The following is an 18924-nucleotide window of genomic DNA, read 5'->3' as shown; positions in this document are numbered from 1 at the left end:
GGACACTAATGATGAGTCCTGTCACCAGCTACTAAGCAAGAACATGCTTTCATCACTGCTAGTGACTCCAGCTGAGTTTAAATGAGTTAACAGAAAATCTTCACTAGTCCACAGACTTTAAGTGAAAAAAAAAGAAAAAAGCCCAACTGATGTACATAAAAGAGGTTTTTTTCTTTACCATTTGAATAGTTACCACACTTGGATTCTTTCTTCAGTTACAAAACACTATAATTTTTGACTCTTTAAAGATCTATTTGTGTTATGCTAACAAAAGACTCAAATTTGTCTAATACATACAATGTGAGCTAAACTGTGGGCCTACACACTGAGACAAGTCAACCTCTCAACACAGAACACACAGCCACAAAAGCTTCAGCCTCAGAGTAAACACTGAGAAAAAGAGCTGGGGGCAGTTTGGGGTTTTTTTGTGTTACATAATAACTACATATCTATGGCACAATATGCTTCCTTAATAGATGTGTATGTTGCATAATGCTCAAGCTGAGGAAACGGACGTATCATCACCTCAAGCGCTCTTCATTTTTCTGCGATGAGACCATTTGAAACAGCCTCTTCTGGGTATTTTGAAACACTCACTAAGTCACAGTTAACTGTAATCACCCTCCTGTGTAAGGAGAGTCAGGAATTATGCCCCTACCCAAGTGTACCTCTGTACTCACTCCCTAGCCTTATCTCATCACCCGTGTCTGCCTGCTCTTCTCTCCCTCAGCATCCACAAGACGCAAGAGCAGTGTGTGCTTGTGAAGCTATTACACTTTACAGGACTAACTGAAGGTGATCCCTCCATAACTCCCAGAAAGCTCAGTTATGGTCTGATGAGCAGTATCACATGAAACCCTTGTGTTCCAACACAGCTGTGTATGCTCCAGTGCACACCAGCCTCTCAACAGCCTCTCTAAAACCCCAATGCAAACCAGATCTGGTAGTTCAGGCTCTAAAGCCAGAATGCAAAATAAGTTTAAAGCCAGTATGGGCAATTTACTGAGATCCTGTCTCAAAATAAAAGTAGAAAGGGGTGAGGCCATATTCAGTGGCAGAGTGTTTGCCTAGCATGCCCAAGGCTCTGGGTTCAATCCCTAGCACAGCCATAAAATAAACCTGCCTTTAATAGTTATATTCAAGTCCTGGTTTATAAATTAGGTTAAACACCTAAAATGAAGGTAAAGTTTTGGTTTTGTTTTCTGCTCAACGTGGAGGTCCCTATTAAAACAGAAAATGATCGAGGGACAATGACAACATGTGGCATCTGAACATCAAGACTGTATGTGAATGAACACAAGTGTGCCAAAGGGAGAAGTTGGTGAGCAAGGACCAGGACACAGTGGAGTAAACCAACACCTCAGTGTTCCATGGGGGCATCTGCTCCACGGGGGCAACCACCCAGCAGCCCTACTCTAATTCCTCTGCGGATGCTCCATTCACATGCCTTAATTTTTCATCAAGCAAGATAAAATTAGATAGCTAAGTTAGAAACAGGATTTCTGCCTGGCATGGTGACACACGGCTGTAATCCCAGCATTTCAGAAGCCTAGACAGGAAGACAGCAATGACTTTGGGTCCACCCAGTGCTACACAGTGAGACCTCACCACAAAAATAAAAGCAAAAAAACAAAAACAAACAACAACAAAAAGAAAGGAGGGAAGGAAAGGGAAGGAAAGGAACATGAAAACATTGAGGACTTCAAAGAAAACTAAGCTGTACTACACTACCCACCGGCAATGATCTCCCGCAGTTTGGGGTCCAGGTTTACTGTGCACGGCAAAAAGGTCTTTACATCTCGAGCCACAAGAACTGGAGTCCTTGAAGACAAAAACACTTCAAAATTTCTTATATCTCCATCAATTTCAAGAAGTGGCTCAACATCTTTAGTTGTTGGGATATTCTTTGATATTCTTCAAAAAGAAAGAAGAGAAAAATCCATTAATGATGCTATCAAAGTCAAATTCTTCATTTTTAAACCTTGTTGCTTCTGTCCACAAGGAGCACGTTACACATCTGGCTCTCATTTTAAAAATAATTTTCAGATAAGAAACCTAAAGGAGGAAAAATAATAATACAGTTTCAAGACGACTAAGGTAACAATGAAGAAGTCGGAACTTCACTGATTTTGGCCAAGAGCAGGGTCTGGACCAGGGAGACAAAGAGAGAAAGGAACACACACACTAGGTACACCAAAGCCAGCTGCTCCCTCTTGCTGATGGTGAGCTGGGCTATGAGCGCACCCATATCACATGATGAGCGAGACGCTGGTTCTGAAACCTGGGCTTTTACAACGTGATACCACGGCTCTTTTTTTTTTTTTTTAATTTTTTTAATTTAAAAATTTTATTTAAAATAAAAAAAAAATTTTTTAATAAATCACACAAACTAAAAAAGTGTCAGCATAGGTCTTTTTTTCCTTCTCTATAAAAGGCTGTTTTCTATTGTAAAAGTAATATATGCTTATTGTATAATAGATATGATAAAACACAAAAGGTAGCCTGGAAAGGATAAGATTTAGTCAATCAAATATAGTAATTTATTTGTACTCTTTTATTCTGTGTATGAGTTCAAACAATAAACAATTTTGAATCAATCAGAAATTCTCAAATGTAAAAATAAGTGAATTTTAGTCATTAAAAACACTTAATGGGCATTGTTACAATAATTAATATAAAATTGTCTTAAAGGAGACAAATGGTCAAAATGTTCAAGTTCTTCCGGGTTCTCCCCACTAAACACCATGAAGTAATAAGTAAACTGATTTGAGATGCATGAGAGAATGTTCCAGAAATAAAGCAATGAAAACTACAATGGACAGAAGTTCAAACAGGCAGACAGGAAAATTGGGAGAAGCCCCAGTGTCCGCTAAGTGATGGGCACAGAGTGGATGGAGCCCAATATCACAGAATACAGCTTAACAGGAAAAGGAGTAAACTGTGTTGAACTTGGCAAGGGCAAATCTCGTCATAAATTATGCTAAGTAAAGAGTCTGGCCAATGTGCAGGAAACAGATCACAGTTCCCATGAAACTTGGGGAGGTAAGGAGGAGGGTGACAGAGGACCACGAAGAACCTGGAAGAAACCTGCCGAGGTGGTGGGCATGGCCACCTTTCTGACTGTAAGGACAGCTCCATGGATCTAGGCAAACAGCAACCGTGACACGGCACAGCCTCAGCAGTTGTTTCCTATGGTAACTGCACCTCTAGAAGCTCTTTAAAGTCCTGGCCCTGGCTCTCCTCACAGCACTCGCCAATTACAAGAGCACGTGCTTTTGGGCTGCACTAGGGCTCCATTTTAGGGGAAAGAACATTTTCCTGCTCTTCCCAAGTGAGATGGAACCCTAAGATTAGCAACAGCTGCATCTTTTCTTTGGGATCAGCACTTTATAGCTGAGACCCAGTACTTGGCTGGTAGCCAGATATTAAAAGTCATCCGAGGGAAAATCCAGAGAACAAAATTAGCAAACAAGGAAAGAATTGGGTGCTCGTGAGAAAACAAGGCTATCAATTCTGTCTGTGGGTTTCACAAAGTCCTGCCACAGACTCACACATGCACACAGCAAAAAGTTCTTTAAGATACTATTACTTTCAATAAAGTAAAACAGCACTCAAACTGATTATTAAATACATTTAAAGAGCAATGAAGACCTGGAAAAGGATCACATGGTATCATTTGCAAAGGTAGAAAAAGTACCAGAAATGAAACAGTTAAAAAGGCAGTTCATTTTTCAGGAGTGTAACACAAAAAAAGAAGAGGCTAGGAAGATTTAGATAAAAACACACAGCTGACAAGTCACATGAAACAAATTAACCGAATCCTAATGCCAGCGTTGCTTTCAGCCTGAATGCGAACAGTGTTCTCAGCGTGGCGAACAATGCGGCTGTTCACAAGCCAAACGTCTACTGCTGCTTTCCAGATTGAAGTCTCTACTCTAACCTTTTGAGCTCAATGCATTAAGCCCTTCTGTTAAAAGAGACGTTTATGTAAATGATAATCTTTTGGCAGTGGGCCATCAAAATCATATGGGCTTTTATTTTTCAGATATTTTTCCAAAGGTTAGCATTTAAAGAATTTAAATAACTTCACTTTTCAATTAAGAGCGAATTTCAATTTTCAGCACTAGGAATCATGTGAACTAAAGTTGCCAGCAGTTAAATGGCCACAGAAAGCATTTTACAGTACCCGGCATCACTGAGCTCCCAGGAAGTTTAAGTATAGCTTCTTTTGATGCCACTAACCGAACAGCACTTCTTAATGCCAACATCCATGTAAGTTAAAGCATTTTGATTATAAATGACAGTGCTTTATTATAGAAGACACAAGTGAATTACTTGGCAGAATTTACATAAGCCATTCATGTCAACTCTATTCAAAGTAAGGCTCAAAATTAAACGGAAATTTTTCTATCTTAAAGTATAAGCAGATCCATAATATATAACTTATGAAAAGGACATTATATTTTTTCTGAAGCTGGTCATCTAATAATGTGATTATCCAATAAAGAATTAAAATTAAAATTTACCACCCCAGCCCCCAATTTTGATGATCAACAAGCCAGGTCTTCATCGAAATGTCTTTATAAACTCTAGTTTGCCTTGAAGCTGTTACACCTGAGACTTCCAGAAAGCCCTCACATTAATACAAGCAAAAAGGCCCATTCCGTGCTGGGGATGTACTTTAATGAAAGGGTGCTTGCTTAGCACCTACATGGCCCCAGGGTCAATCACTAGCAATGAAGGAAAAAACAGCAAAAGCCACCCACTGTATTGCCAGAGTCAGAAACAGAAGATACCACGCAACTCATTTTTAAAGTAACTTTAAAGTATATAATAGGTGTGTATGCCTGCATGTGGATATATGTGCACTTGAGTGCAGAAAATCATGGAGGCCAGAAGTATTGGATTCCTCGGAACTAGAGGTACACAAGTGTGTCAGCTGCCATATGTGTACTAGTAACTATACCTGAGTCCTCTGGTGTTCAGCAAGTGCTCTTAACTGCTGAGCAATCTCTCTAGCCCCGTAAAACTGATTTTTATGACCACTACTGTCTGTGGAAAGACAATCCAAACCCTCGACACTCTCCTCTCCTGTCTGCACCCATTTAATTCCCAGTCATCCTTTGCATTCAGCACAATTCTCTTGCTTAGGGACGCCTACCTGAAGGACAGACAGCGCATACTCCTCTATGATGGCAGACCTAAGGTCCTGACACTCTCCTGTATGCCATGTGTACATCTACCAGTGCAAGTATCTTTAAACATCTCACTCCCTCTCCAGACTGTCATTTCCATCAAAGTTAAGAACAAGTTTGGTTTTGATCCCTAGTCCATCTCCAGTGCCTAGAATACTGTCATAGCACAATTGCTTAATAAATATCTGCCAAGTGAGGAGAAAGACAGAAACAGACAGAGGAACAGACACACACACACACACACACACACACACACACACACTTCCTAAATCTATCCTCTCAGACTAAAATAATTTAAATTTTACCCTTTCAGATACTGACAAAATTTTGTGCTTGAAAAAGAATAAGTAGGGGACTGGAGAAATGGCTCAGTGGTTTAAGAGCACTGGCTGCTTTTCCAATGGTCCTGAGTTCAATTCCCAGAAACTACACAGTGGCTCACAACCATCTGTAATGAGATCTGGTGCCCTCTTCTGGTGTGTCTGAAGACAGCGACGGTGTAGTCAATACATAAATAAATAAATAAATCTTAAGAAACTGTAGGTGGAGTATGTTGAATTATTTTTGTCTGTTTTGAGAGGTAAGGATGAATAAGGGAATCTACTGTCCAAGAACTGTGTGTGGGACAGGCATACCTTCTCTCCTGAACAGACTCGACACTCTTGCACCAAGTGACATGCCTAAGTAGCCATAGTTGTCTGGGTTTATTCTGCTTGATTGGCTTGTGTGTGTTCTTAATATCTCTGCCACACTATAGCTGTGTGAGCTTTGAAGTGTGAGCATTCGGATTCTATTTTTCTTCAAAACTGTTGTCCTTACTGCACATGAAAGTTATTGGGAGTTTTCAAAGATTTTTCCATTGGCTCTGAGGGGACTTTCGGGAGCCCCGATGTCTTAGTTATTTAATTTCCTCATTCATGTACACTGAGTGTCCTCCCCTCACTTCATCCTCCTTCATCTCTCTTAGGAATGGTGTGGCTTTTAATGGACATTCTTTAACCTTGGTTAAATAAAACAACATCCCTTCAGACTCTCTACAGCATGAGAACAAAAACACAGTGATCTTTGTGTTGGTCTGTATCCTGAGCACTGTTGGATTTATTGGTTCTAGAAGCTCTCCTGTAGACTTTTTGGGATACTCTCTATATAGTATTATAGTATCTGTAATTAGAGATAGTTTTACAACTACTATATAATTTGAGTCCTTCTATTTTTCTTGCCTTGTCACTCTGGCTGGAACACCAGTTGGTGCAATAGAAATAATTCAATATTCCAAACAAATATTATGTTTTTAAATCAATTTATGTATTTATTATTTGCATGCATCAATGTTTTGCCTGCGTGTGTGTATGTGCATTACATATATACTTGGTGCATAGTATCAGAAGAGGCATCAGATATCCTGGACTTGGAATTCTGGATGGTTGTGAACCACCATGCTGGGAACCAAACCAGGGTCCTCTGCACAAACAGCAAATGCTCTTAACCACTGAGCTACTCCTCCAGCCACTCAGACGCTGCTCCTTACAGTAAACACTGAGGTCAGTATAAGCTAGCAAGCATACAACTCTAACGTTTACTAACGCGAAGCATACCTGACTGCTCCCCAAGTGATGTATGAGTGCCTAATTATCTTGTCACCCAGCAAAGGCTACTGCTACTTCTTTAGTCTTTTGAGTGTGTGATCCAGGTGAAGGTGCCACCTCTAAGAGAAGCCTGGCTCTTCTATATCCTGCCTCCTGCCTCCTGCCTCCTCCTGCCTCCTCCTGCCTCCTGCCTCTGATCTTGAAATGCCAGGCTGGCTTCAGCCAGTGTTTTTGTTAGCTTTCTGAGTGGATGTGGAGATGAAGCACTGCCAGCACAGCCTGTCCTCCCAAATCCCAGCTATAAAGCTTAAATTTGGGATTTGTTGTTTGCTTGGATTTTTTGAGACCAGGTTACTCTGACTGTCCTGGAACTTACTCTGTAGACCAGGCTGGTCTTGAACTCAGAGATCTGCCTGCCTCTGCCTTCTGAGTGCTTGGATTAAAGGTGTGCACCACTGCCCCCCCCCCCCAGTTGACTTCCATGTTTTTTAGATAGAAGAAATAATGTAATAGAATGCTGTTATGTGTTAGATTTTGGCACACTAAGCATCACCAACACACAGGGTTCTGCTGACAAGTCCTCCTGACTTTGCACTTGTGTTTTGTCAGAACATGGTCTCAGAATAGAGTCGTGTGAGGAGAGTCCAAGTGCTTGTGAGAAAACTCCAAGAAGCTAATACAAGAATCTTGTGACCTCAGTTTCTTCAAAAACACAGAACTGTTTTTGGATTATGCTTTCAAGTTCCTCCCAACTGCAGCAGATAAGAGTAAGTTTACTTTAGATAATTCATTACAAATAACTATTGTTATTTGTCTATATAGCTCTATGGAAAAACACATTTTTGCCATGTGCAGCTTGCTCTCGCGATTGGACAAATATGAACTGTCTGGTGATCTGGATAAATCTGGCTGGTGCATGAGACTTAGTCTGCCTCATTTATCAGCTCCATTCTTCTAGGTCCCTTTAACCACCGTTAGAGCAGTAAACAGTTTCAGACCCTGGGACAAAATATTGTCTCTTCCTCATGCACACAAGTGTATTCTTTCACTGTTTCTTAAAATATAAGCCATTTCTTGTTCATGAAGTTATATAAGAAAGCACACTCCTACCACAGCCTATGTGTCTGAGCACCAGTGTAACAATCAGAGTAAAAGCTGTTTTGTGTGGCTGGGCAGTGGTGGCGCACGTCTTTAATCCCAGCACTTGGGAGGCAGAGGTGGGCAGATTTCTGAGTTCGAGGCCAGCCTGGTCTACAGAGTGAGTTCCAGGACAGCCAGGGTGACAAGATCATGTTGGCGAAGCAGGACTGAGCTTCAGTAATTACACTCCAGACTGCTGGTGACTCCCTAAGAAAAGACTCCCAATCAATCCTGTAAATTTCCAGAAAGATTAATTAAGCACTATATTGTCATCCAAAAGGAAGTTTAAAAACTGGTGACACTAGCATCTATTTATAATGACAAATTTTCTTGCTATACTATAAAACTAACTACAGATGCTTAAATGAACTTGAGACTCCAATCTTAATACATAACTGTAGTAGAAAATATTAAAAATTATGTTCCTGGATGAAAGACACACACAGCCTTTCTATGTTTAAATATGCCTTAGCAGTACAGTAGCTGGGCAACTGCTTACCCTCCATGCTGTCAGAATCGTCTTTCCTATCAATAACCCCAAGCTATCACTCGCTATTTACTGTGTTCCATCTGGGCTGCTTTAGCCCAATTGGGCAGCCCTCTGGGCCCATGGCTGCTCTCCTTTGCCCTGCTACTCATCCTCTCCACCCAAGCCTGCAAAACCTCAACCCCAACTGGCTCTTCTGTCCATCTGTTGGCTGTTGGCATCTTTATTCACCAATCAGAATTAACTTGGGAGCAGGGTCCCAGGGACTAGTGTAGACTCCAGGTCTTAGAGCCACACTTAGCCTTACAATAGACAATAAAAGGCAAACCCTCAAAACATAACTTTTCACTTTCATAAATTCTTCAAAACAGCTCAGTTTTCTAATTAACTTGCTTTAAATACTTAATTTGAATAAATTAGTCTTTATGAGTTACTTTATTCAGGGATTCTGCATAGGATTCATTTGGCAAATGTTTCACAGTACAGATGTCAGTACGTTACAGCACAGTGCCTGCATGGGAGTGAGCAGAGGATGGTAACAGAGATGACCAAACATCATTTTAATCTAGAATAATAAGATGCTTTCAATAAAGAGACAGAAGCAAAATAGTTGACAAGAGACTGAAGTTGAGCACAGTATCAACCACTGAAGGTCTCAGCCTGATCTCAGCATCAGGAGTCTGTATTTTAAAATGCTCACATGAAAGTAAATGAGAGAAAAGTTTTTGAGGCAGCACTGACTATGACAATATCATAGGTTCCTGACAACTGATCAGAGATGTCAGGCACAACAAACAGGAACTCTGAATGCAAAGCTAGTCTACGAGTGTTACAGCTTAAAGCAAAACCTTTGCATGATATCTTAAAAGATTTAATCTTTAATAGTCAGCAATATTGTGATGGTTTGTATATGTTTTGCCCAGGAAGTGGCACTATTAGAAGTTGTGGCCCTGTTGAAGTAGGTGTGTTACTTTGGGTGTGGGTTTAATACCTAGTCCTAGCTGCCTGGAAGTGAGTATTCTGCTAGCAGACTTCAGATGAAGATGTGAACTCTCAGCTCTAGGCCTGCCTGGATGCTGCCATGTTCCTGCCTTGATAAGGCAGGTTTCATTATGGATGAAACCTCAGAAACTATAAGCCAGCCCCAATTAAATGTTGTCCTTATAAGAGTTGCCTTGGTCATGGTGTCTGTTCACAGCAGTAAAACCCTGACTAAGACAAAAGTTTACCATTTGTTTATTTGTTTACTTACTTACTTATTAGGTTCTTTGGGGGAGAAGGTGTTGTTGTTTGCTTTGTTTTTGAAACAGGATCTCTCTATGTAGCCCTGGCTGCTTTGGAACTCCATAGACTAGGCTGTCCTCCAACTCAGACATCTATCTGCCTCTACCTCCCCAGTGCAGGGGTTAAAAGTATGAGCCACCACATTTGGACATTTAATATTTTTAAAGACAAAATATGTAAGCAGACAAAAATTCTTTCATGTTGATATCTATGGGTTTTTTTTCAAATTCTAGGCGAGAGCTGGCAGATCAGTAGTAGATCACTTACTTCGCATATACAATACCCCTCTACCCATAGACTATTTGTATATGTATAGTATATGTGTATATGGATGCACATATACGCAAAAATTCTGTAAGAAAAAGGAAATATAAAACTTAAAATCCTATGTCATATGATTATATGCATCTCTATGTCTATGGTTGTGATTCTCAATGATAACTGTCCCTATAATGATGGGAAGATGGCTTACTCATGAAGTACTTATTCATAAAGTGTAGGCATGTTGGCACATACCTGTAATCTCAGCACTGGGAAGGCAAACACATGCAGATCCTTGGAGCTCACTGGCCAGCCAGACTAGCCTTCTTGGTGAGTTACATGCTACTGAGACACCTTATCTTTCAGTAAACTAAAAAAGGATATCTCTCAGAAACACCAAGGTAGACAACTTCTGAGGAATGACACCCAAGGTTAATCCCTGGTCTCCACATGGCACTCCCACACACAGATGAATGAATGAGTGAATGAATGAATGAATGAAATGAATGGAAATTCAACCTTCCATTACACTGTCGCTCCTCCAGCCCCCTATTTTCCTGCTATAGAAACGGGAAAGGAAAAAAATACCTCTCTTGGCTCATGGCCAGGCATGCTAATAAAGTTTCCAGTGAGACAGCCCCATCTTGTGGACTTCCTGAGTACTGCAGCATGCTTTCCAATAGTACCTCACCTCGGTTTCAAAATAAGCCGACACTGTTACTGTATACCAGTTCTGTTTTCTCTTGTACAAAAGTGTTAACAGTTTATTTGATCTGTAAAGGGATGTCTTAAGACCTCTAGGAAATATGGGTCCTTCAATAATTGAAATTGTTCAAAAATACATGATGTAATTTTTCTATGTTGTAAAATAGTCAACCTGATGTAAGTCATTTTTGCGTATTAAATGTATGTCTACACATTAAAGCATACTTCAGAGAAACTGACTTTCCTGTTTGTGTTCAATAGTCTTGATAAATAAATATACTTTAGTTTCATGTTGATGGTATTTACATAAGACTTTGGAGCATTTACAATTATTTCTTAGTTTTCTATCAGCATAAATGTTGACAATGATATCATGAATTTAAATGCTGAGAAATACTTTTAAAATCAATTTTATCCCATTAAAAGCAAAACGAGATCTGGAGGAACAGCTCAGCAGTACAGTGCACATGATGAGCCCTAGAAGTCTGTTCCTCAGTCAGTCTGGCCTCTCAGTCAGTGTCCATCTCTGTCTCTCTCTAGATCAGCAAAAGAAAAGCTAGAGAAAATCTACTTAGAAAAAACAGCTATTCAATGAACAGAAGGTGTAAAAGCTTAAGCCAAGTGCCAAAGAATACCGACAACTTCTGACACTTCCACCTCTGACACAGTCAGAACTGAGTATGCATGTGAAGTCTTCTGTAGTTTGCAAAAGCATACATTTTTAATAGACATAATAAATTTAATGTTTTAGCAAGTTTGTACCTGGGTAACATTCCTACTGATATATATTCTAAATATTCATGTGCATATCACTGAAAACTGTGTCCACAAATGGGTGGGGTAAACTCCAGATGCAGTTCAGAGATGTAACTCCTGCTCTCTGCTTCCCTTGGTTATGCAGAGCCCGGCATGAGACACTCGGCACAATGCCCGTCCACTGGATGCCACCTACCGGGGGCACCTTAGGCACTGCAGCAGGCAGTGCTGTCCTTAGAGTGAGCCAGCACACGTCTAAGTGAAGCAACTGTTTAACGTGTTCTCTAAGGACACGTGGCCTTCACATACTCTGCTTACTTATTAACTTCTGATGTTCTGTCACATGGTGTTGATATGTAGTCTAGGATGGCATTAAACTCAGAGCAATCCTCCTGCCTCCATCTCCTGAGTGCTGGGATTACAAGTATGTGCCATCATACCTCAATACACTGACTCTAATAGGACACACAGATGATCATCTGTAAGAAGAGACTGTATTGGGAAAGACCTGTCTCCAAGTGTCAGTATTCAAAACAGTGGGTTCACTGCTTCATCAAAGGTTTACACACAGTAAGATCCTAGAAATAGAAACTTGGTTATGGGCTACAGAAATGCTGCTGTGATTTTAGTGTCAGCTGCCAAGAGGAAGGAGCCACCAAACTTTAGGGGGGCTCTCTGCTTCCCTTGGTTGCTTCACTTTAGGTGAAGTATGTAGTCACCAGTCACGGTGGGCTTCAACCTTACAATAAGCTTTACAGTAAGGTACAGGGATTCACTATCAGAACAATGAAAGAAACGCTTTCCCTGCATTCAGAACCAACGAAGCATCTGGAGGACCCCACTCTTATGATAAAGCAAGACATCCCTCACATCTGCCACCTTGAGGGAGCCACACCTTTCTCAATGCAAATGCACCATCAGACTTCCTCTCTCTTTCAAAAACACTCACTCTGCTCCCTGCATGAGAGTGAAAATGGAAGGAAGTTACCACCTGTGGAGTTGACCATCTTAAGGAGGAGACAAATACTAAAATACTAACGCAAGAGCAAAGCAGACCCTGGTGAGCAAATCCCATGGCGGAGCCTAGGAAGCAGCACACCAGCAAGTGATGGAATAAAGAACCTGAAATGGGGTGCCTACTCTACAACAGGCTTCCCACACAAGCCACGCTTAAGAGACCAGGAGACGGAGGGAGGAGACGGGGAGAATGGGCCAGGAAAAGACCAGATCTGCAAAGTGTAGACCGAGGTGAGAAAGCAGCCGGTGCTGGAGACCATGCTGGTGATGGCTGAACTCCCATACAAACACAACTCCCACAGGTAATTTGGATAAATTATTTTCCCCACCCTTAACACCCACTGTGTTACTCAAAGTCTATGGCTTCTTAAATTTTTATTTATTTACTTATTTACTTGTTTTTATGTGGATGGGTGTTTTGCTTGCATGTATGTCTGTATACTGTGTATGCCTGGCACCTGGAAAGACCAGAAGAGGGCACTGGATCTCCTGGGCCTGGAGCTCCAGATGGTTGTGAGCCTCCACGGGAAGCGAAACCAGATCCTCTGGGAGAGTGGCAGGTGCTCCCAGCGAGCTCTCTCTCCAGCACGCAAAGTCCATGTTTTGATTATCCATAATTCAAACTCAGTATTAGTCCAAAAGCAATGCATTATGTTCTACTACCTACATGACTGCTAGCAGTCTTCAGCCATACAGAGATCCCCTTGCCTACTAGGATTCTACTTGGCATCCACCACCGCTGTCATGTTCTTGCTTAGCTCTCCTCTCAGTGAGGACTGCCATGCACAGCCGGCACTACCCTTACCTCCCTAATGTCTCTCCCCTCATCCTTTCCACAGACTTGCTGCTAACCGCATAGTTTATACGTTGCTCGTGTGCAGAACTCCCTGGACAGGGATCTCTGGCAGCCTTGCATACGAGTATCCTACAGTAAGTGTGACTATTGACAGTAGTGTCTGTCCATAATAGGCTCTCATGAACTATTTTCCAGCAGTCAGTTCTCTGTAAGTTCAAGGCCAGTCTGATCTATACAGTGAGTTCCAGGCCAGCCAATGAGACTCTATCTCAGAACAAAACAAAACAACAAGGAACAATTTCCTAAATAACAATAAATTTTACATTGTTGTTTTTTCTCTGGTAATTTCTCTCACAAACTTCAATTGGCTACAAATCCAGTAGCAATAACAGAACAAATGAAAAGCAGAACACAATAACAGATAATTCAAGAATGGCCCAACTTGCTTAGTAAATCTCTCTCAGTGTTTCTTTTCTCCAAACAATGATAGTAGGTATGTTTTCCAAGTGCATCAAAAATAACTTTTAAAAAATTTTCCAGGCTGGAGAGAGCTCAACAGTTAAGAGCACTGGCTGTTCTTCCAGAAGACCCGGGTTTTATTCCCAGTACCTACAAGGTGGTTCACAACCATCTATAATTCTAGTTCCAGAGGATTCTGGCTTTTAAATTCATGTGTCACACAGACATACACATCCAGGCAAAGCGCCCAAATACATAAAATAAAAATAAAGGAACGCTTTAAAAATTCTATCCTTCACTTTTATTTATCTTTAAAAATCTGCATTCAACAGCCACATGCCTTTAATCCCAGTGCTCAGGAGGCAGAAGCATGTGGATCACTGAGTTTGAGGCTAGACTCGTCTACAGAGTGAGCTCCAGGACAGCCAGAGTTACACTGAAAGAGAAGCCCTGTCTTGAAAAACCCAAGTAAATAAATAAATAAATAAATCTGGATTTACCGATTAATTTCTATCAAGAATATAAATGAACAATGTAAAACCAAAAATTCAGATATAACTGTCAATATTCGACCTCATTATACAGTTTGCAGGCTTACTTTTCATAATAAAGTTATCCACCCTGCTAGTGTTACTTATTTTATCTAAAGTAAGACTTCCGCACTTCTGTTATAGTCACAGAATCTTTTTTTTTTAAATATTTTTAAGTTTTATTTATGTATATGAGCACACTGTAGCTGTCATCAGACACACCAGAAGAGGGCATTGGACCCCACTGCAGATGGTTATGAGCCACCATGTGATTGCTGGGAATTGAACTCAGGACCTCTGGAAGAGCAGTCAGTGCTCTTAACCTCTGAGTCATCTCTCCAGCCCCCAGTCACAGAATCTTTATTCCAGTGCAAACATACTTAGTTTTCTCTCTTATATGAAAAAATTATCAGGTTATTTTTGCAAAGAACTAGATCAACTCTTTCACAGACAAAGATCCTAATACACATTTAACCTCTACATTCTGAGCAAATTTGTGTTGGGAATACCCATAGCTATGTTTATGAAAATAATTATACAAAAGATAATAATTTAATAAATTTTGAATGATAGCAACATCAAAAACTCTAAGAAGTTCTACCATATCTAGAATATAGAATCCTAGTAAGATTCAACGCTATACATTAAAAAAACACCTTAATAGCATGCATGAAATAATGTTTTAAATAGATATTCCTAGGATCTTCAATTTAAGACAGAAAATAAGTGTCAGTACAAAAGACATGCTCTGTAAAACAAGGAGGTTCGTGCGCCTCAAAGGCATGATTTAAGGATGAGCATAAGTGTTTCAAAGGCTCGTGTCATTCATCCGAGTGGTAACAGGCGGAGAGGAGAAGAGGAAACAGGAAGGAGATTGGGAAGCTCTGAGGAAAACTAAGGAGGTTAGATGGAATCAATCAAGCTTTTGAAAGCTTTTGTTGAATATCAGAAATGAATATATGATATATTTGCTAAAATATGACTGAATAATGTAAAGATATCCGATAGATCATAAATATCGTATAGTAATGTCCAAGGTTACTCAGCAAACAACTGTTTCTGTGAGATGGAAATTGGCCATCATTTTTAAACTCCCTAAAAACTGATTCAATTCGTTTTAAAACTCTAAAGTTCTACTGACCATCTCTTCTTGAGAAAATCATTGCTTGAACAACGTCAAAACAGAAATTTAAAGTATTATCTTCATGAAAACTATTTAAATTGATCTTTTAAAAGCCTCTATCATTGCTTTAAGTGTCTAAAATACCAGAAATAAACTTTTATACTAAAATACTGGAATGATTGTCTAAAATGCTGCACTAAAAGGTAGACAGAAAATCTTTATCTACAGTTTTTATTTAACTTTCTTTCTTCTTACTAAACGTATGTTAACAAAAAAACCCTCAAATGATCTAGACAAAAGCTTTTAGCTCAACACATAATTGCAAGAAAATTACAATAATTGTACCAATTAAAATAATCTTGAATGAACAGTATGTCATCTTAATGTTCCAGTGGTTTATAGAGGGATCTACTTAATTAGCGGAAATTGCTCTCCAGTGTTAGTATCAAATGTCATTTGTTAAAAGTTGAACAATTTAGAAAATAATTTAACAAAGCAATTTTACCAAACACCAAGAACCAACACTTTCTTTTTCAGCTGAATAAAGCAAGCAGATGTGTCATCAAATTGCTATAAAAATAAATGAGGCTTTTTATGGATTAAAAAAATAAATTTTACTACTAGCGTTAAAAATACTATTTTCTGATTGTTTTTACCAAATCAGATTTCTTTAATAAAACAAATGAATATCAATTATATACTGCTGCTTTTTGTCAGCTGTAAATAAAACTTTTTATTATTCAAATGACAAGCACCAAAGAACTCAGCGATGGGTAAGTAGAAACAGACATCTAAATTGCTAGAGTAAAAGATGGGTTTTCAATAAGTTAAGCAAACCGTCTTCCTACAGTTGTTCATTGCAAATTATTTTATTTAATTATTTTAAGTAAAATCCCTTATGAATTTTCAGATTGCTTTCTACACTCTCTTTTTTTCTTTGTTGGCTAGCTACAAACACTTTCTGTATTTATAGACATATAAGGCATATTTAAAAAGAAAAGCATCTCAGAGTCATGCTAAATCAGTCTGCTCTCGGACAGCAAGCCCATCAGGGCTGAGGTCTAAAGTAATAGGTTAGGCAAACCACAAAAGAAAGTTGGCATAGTCTCATTTTGTCTTTAATATATATTATTCTATATTGATATGATCAAAATAAAATATTCCCCTAGAAAAATTCACTACAATTTATATTCATTAGGATTAAAAAAACATTTCCCCTTCTCCAAATAATTCTTTCATAATATTCTCTTTTTTTCTTAAAAGGGCAGAATAATTGCTATTATCTTTAAACAACATGCAAGTGTTCCTCTACCCGCTCCCAGCCCCACTCCAGAACAGGGTTTCTCTGTAGACCATGCTGGCCTTGAACTCACAGAAATCCATCTGCCTCTGCCTCCGAAGTGCTGGAATTAAATCATGTGCCCACATTCCAATTTAAGAATTCCTTCTTGCCTATAAAGCATATTTCAAATTAAAAATGAAAAAAAAATTCAGAACTACCTATGAGGTTCAGATGGTGCGATCTATAATGCAAACTTTAAATTTCAAGCAAAGCACAAGCAATTCTTTCTCTGTTTCTTGTCTGCCACAGTGAGAGCAGCTCTGCTCGCCCAGGCTCTCCTCGCCACACCAGACAGAGACCTCCGAAAGCATGAGCTAAATAAAACCATTCTCTCCTTAGCTGCAGTGCAGCACTGGGAGTCTAACACACACAGGAAACAGTATGAGACAAGAAGACTGACTGCTGTGGCCGTTCCTGAGAAACCTGAGGGCTGGCTTGCAGGATGAATCTGGAGAGGCTGGGGCTGTAAGCTAGAGGAGCTCCAGGACGCCCTAAGTCTAGCTGGTGGGTTAGTACAGGAGGATCTCAGGCAGTGGACCATGGATGGGAACAAGAGCGGTAAGCACTGAGCATCAGGCTGCAGGCACAGAGCAAGACTGCTAGGAACAGGACAAGAAGGCCACACATGTATACTACATTCTGGCAAAGATCATGTCTACATTAAAAATAGTTTTTAGACTTATTTTGTGTGTATGACTGTTTTACCTGCATGTACGGATATGTAGCACACATGTGCCCAGTGCCTGCAAAGATCAGAAGAGGGTGTTGGGAACTGAACCTAGGTCCTCTGCAAAGCCATCTCTCTGGCCCAAGTTCCTGTCTGTTTTATCTATGCTTTTAGATTTTAGAAGAGGTTGAGTTTTAAAATGATAAGCTAAGAAATCTGGCAGAGGAAATGTCACTAGCTACGTTTAGTCCTACTTACAGGAAGAGTTGAGAGCTGAGAGCAAAACTGGACCAGAAGGACTTGAAAACCTTAGTTCTAAACAAGTAGCACATGTAAGGTTCTGAAGAAAAGAGAATGAGTTGCTGAAGGGACAGAGACACACCAAAGTGGCTGAGTACTCTGCACACTTCGGTGTCACCTATCGGATGCTGGTTTTGCAGACATACAGAATGTAAATGTTACGGGGTCAGGGACACTAAGCACGAGTTTCTCAGAAAGCCTAGGAAGACAGGCAAGTATGACAGGGTTGGTGCGAGAGCAGGTGGCCATGGAGGAAACAATGCATCCAACATGAAGGTCCAGCTAAAGACACAAGAGCAGCTAAGGAAGTTAATGCTCCAGGTTACCTGGGACCTAGTTTGAGGGATGCCGTAGGCAATAAACAGAACAATCCCAAGAAAGGCCATCGGGCAACAACGGCAAAGCTATAGAGACAAGAATCCTGTGTCTGTTGACTCTCACATCACGACAGCAGATGCTCAGATACCTGACCCAGATCTACAGAATCTAATAGCTGCCCTTCTGGGCTTTGGTTTTGTCCTATCCCTGTGTTCTAAGCCCTTCCCTTGCTTTGGGAAGGGAACTCTTTAGTCTGTGCCACTATAATCTGGAAATATGTCATTTTCTTTTTGATATTGCAAGGGTTCACAGCTAAGAGTTTGTCCTGTGTCTCAGAGGAAATACTGAACTTCAACTACTGAACAATACTGGAACTGTTAAGGTTGAGGACAGATGGATTGGATGCATTTTGCAAGATGAGCCAGGCCTTGAGGAGTGGAAACGGAAGGTAATGGCTTAAAGAGACTTGCTGAATATCAAGTTGGCAAGGACTGGACACACACACAGGCAGCAGCATCCCCTACAGGCTGCAGGTGCAGGCAGAATAAAAAGTGGAAAGAACAGCAAGCCTGCAAACGCAGACATTCTCTCTGCCTTCTGGCTGCCTTCCCGTGAGCTTCTAGTCCTTTATGCTCACAACACAACAGACTACAACCATTAACCAAAAATAAATCTTTCCTCCCTAAAAGACATGAGAAGTAAAACACCAAGCAATTGTCTCTTACCAAAGAGTGGTAGTTTTAGACTAAAAAGTTTCTTATAACCCAGAAAATGACTTAACTGGCTAATTGTTTAAACCAACTTCCCTCCCCCATCTCTACTTGTTTCAAATCTGCATGCTTTACTTTCAGTCAGACTCTATGTCCTGAAAGCTCAAGTATTTAGAGGTATGTGTAATTTCTCACATGTAGTCTGGAAAAATTATGTTTGTGTTGGTATAGCTCTATAGACATAAGGA

At 40.1% G+C, this 18924-nt stretch overlaps 1 protein-coding gene across 2 annotated transcripts in view; it reads right to left on the bottom strand.

Moving 5' to 3' along the window:
* Nucleotides 1-18924, bottom strand: part of Kidins220 (kinase D interacting substrate 220) — an 84028-nt gene that overhangs the window by 22173 nt on the left and 42931 nt on the right. For both annotated transcript variants that reach the window (XM_028768777.1, XM_028768778.1), the window contains exon 23: nt 1736-1914. In XM_028768777.1, the coding sequence (XP_028624610.1) occupies nt 1736-1914 (179 nt within the window). The remainder of the gene's footprint in view (nt 1-1735; nt 1915-18924) is intronic.

The sequence above is a fragment of the Grammomys surdaster genome, unplaced genomic scaffold (genome assembly GCF_004785775.1).
Source record: "Grammomys surdaster isolate TR1022 unplaced genomic scaffold, NIH_TR_1.0 188, whole genome shotgun sequence".
NCBI lineage: Eukaryota > Metazoa > Chordata > Mammalia > Rodentia > Muridae > Grammomys > Grammomys surdaster.
The sequence above is the reverse complement of the archived record's forward strand: the minus strand, read 5'-3'. Positions and strand labels throughout refer to the sequence as shown.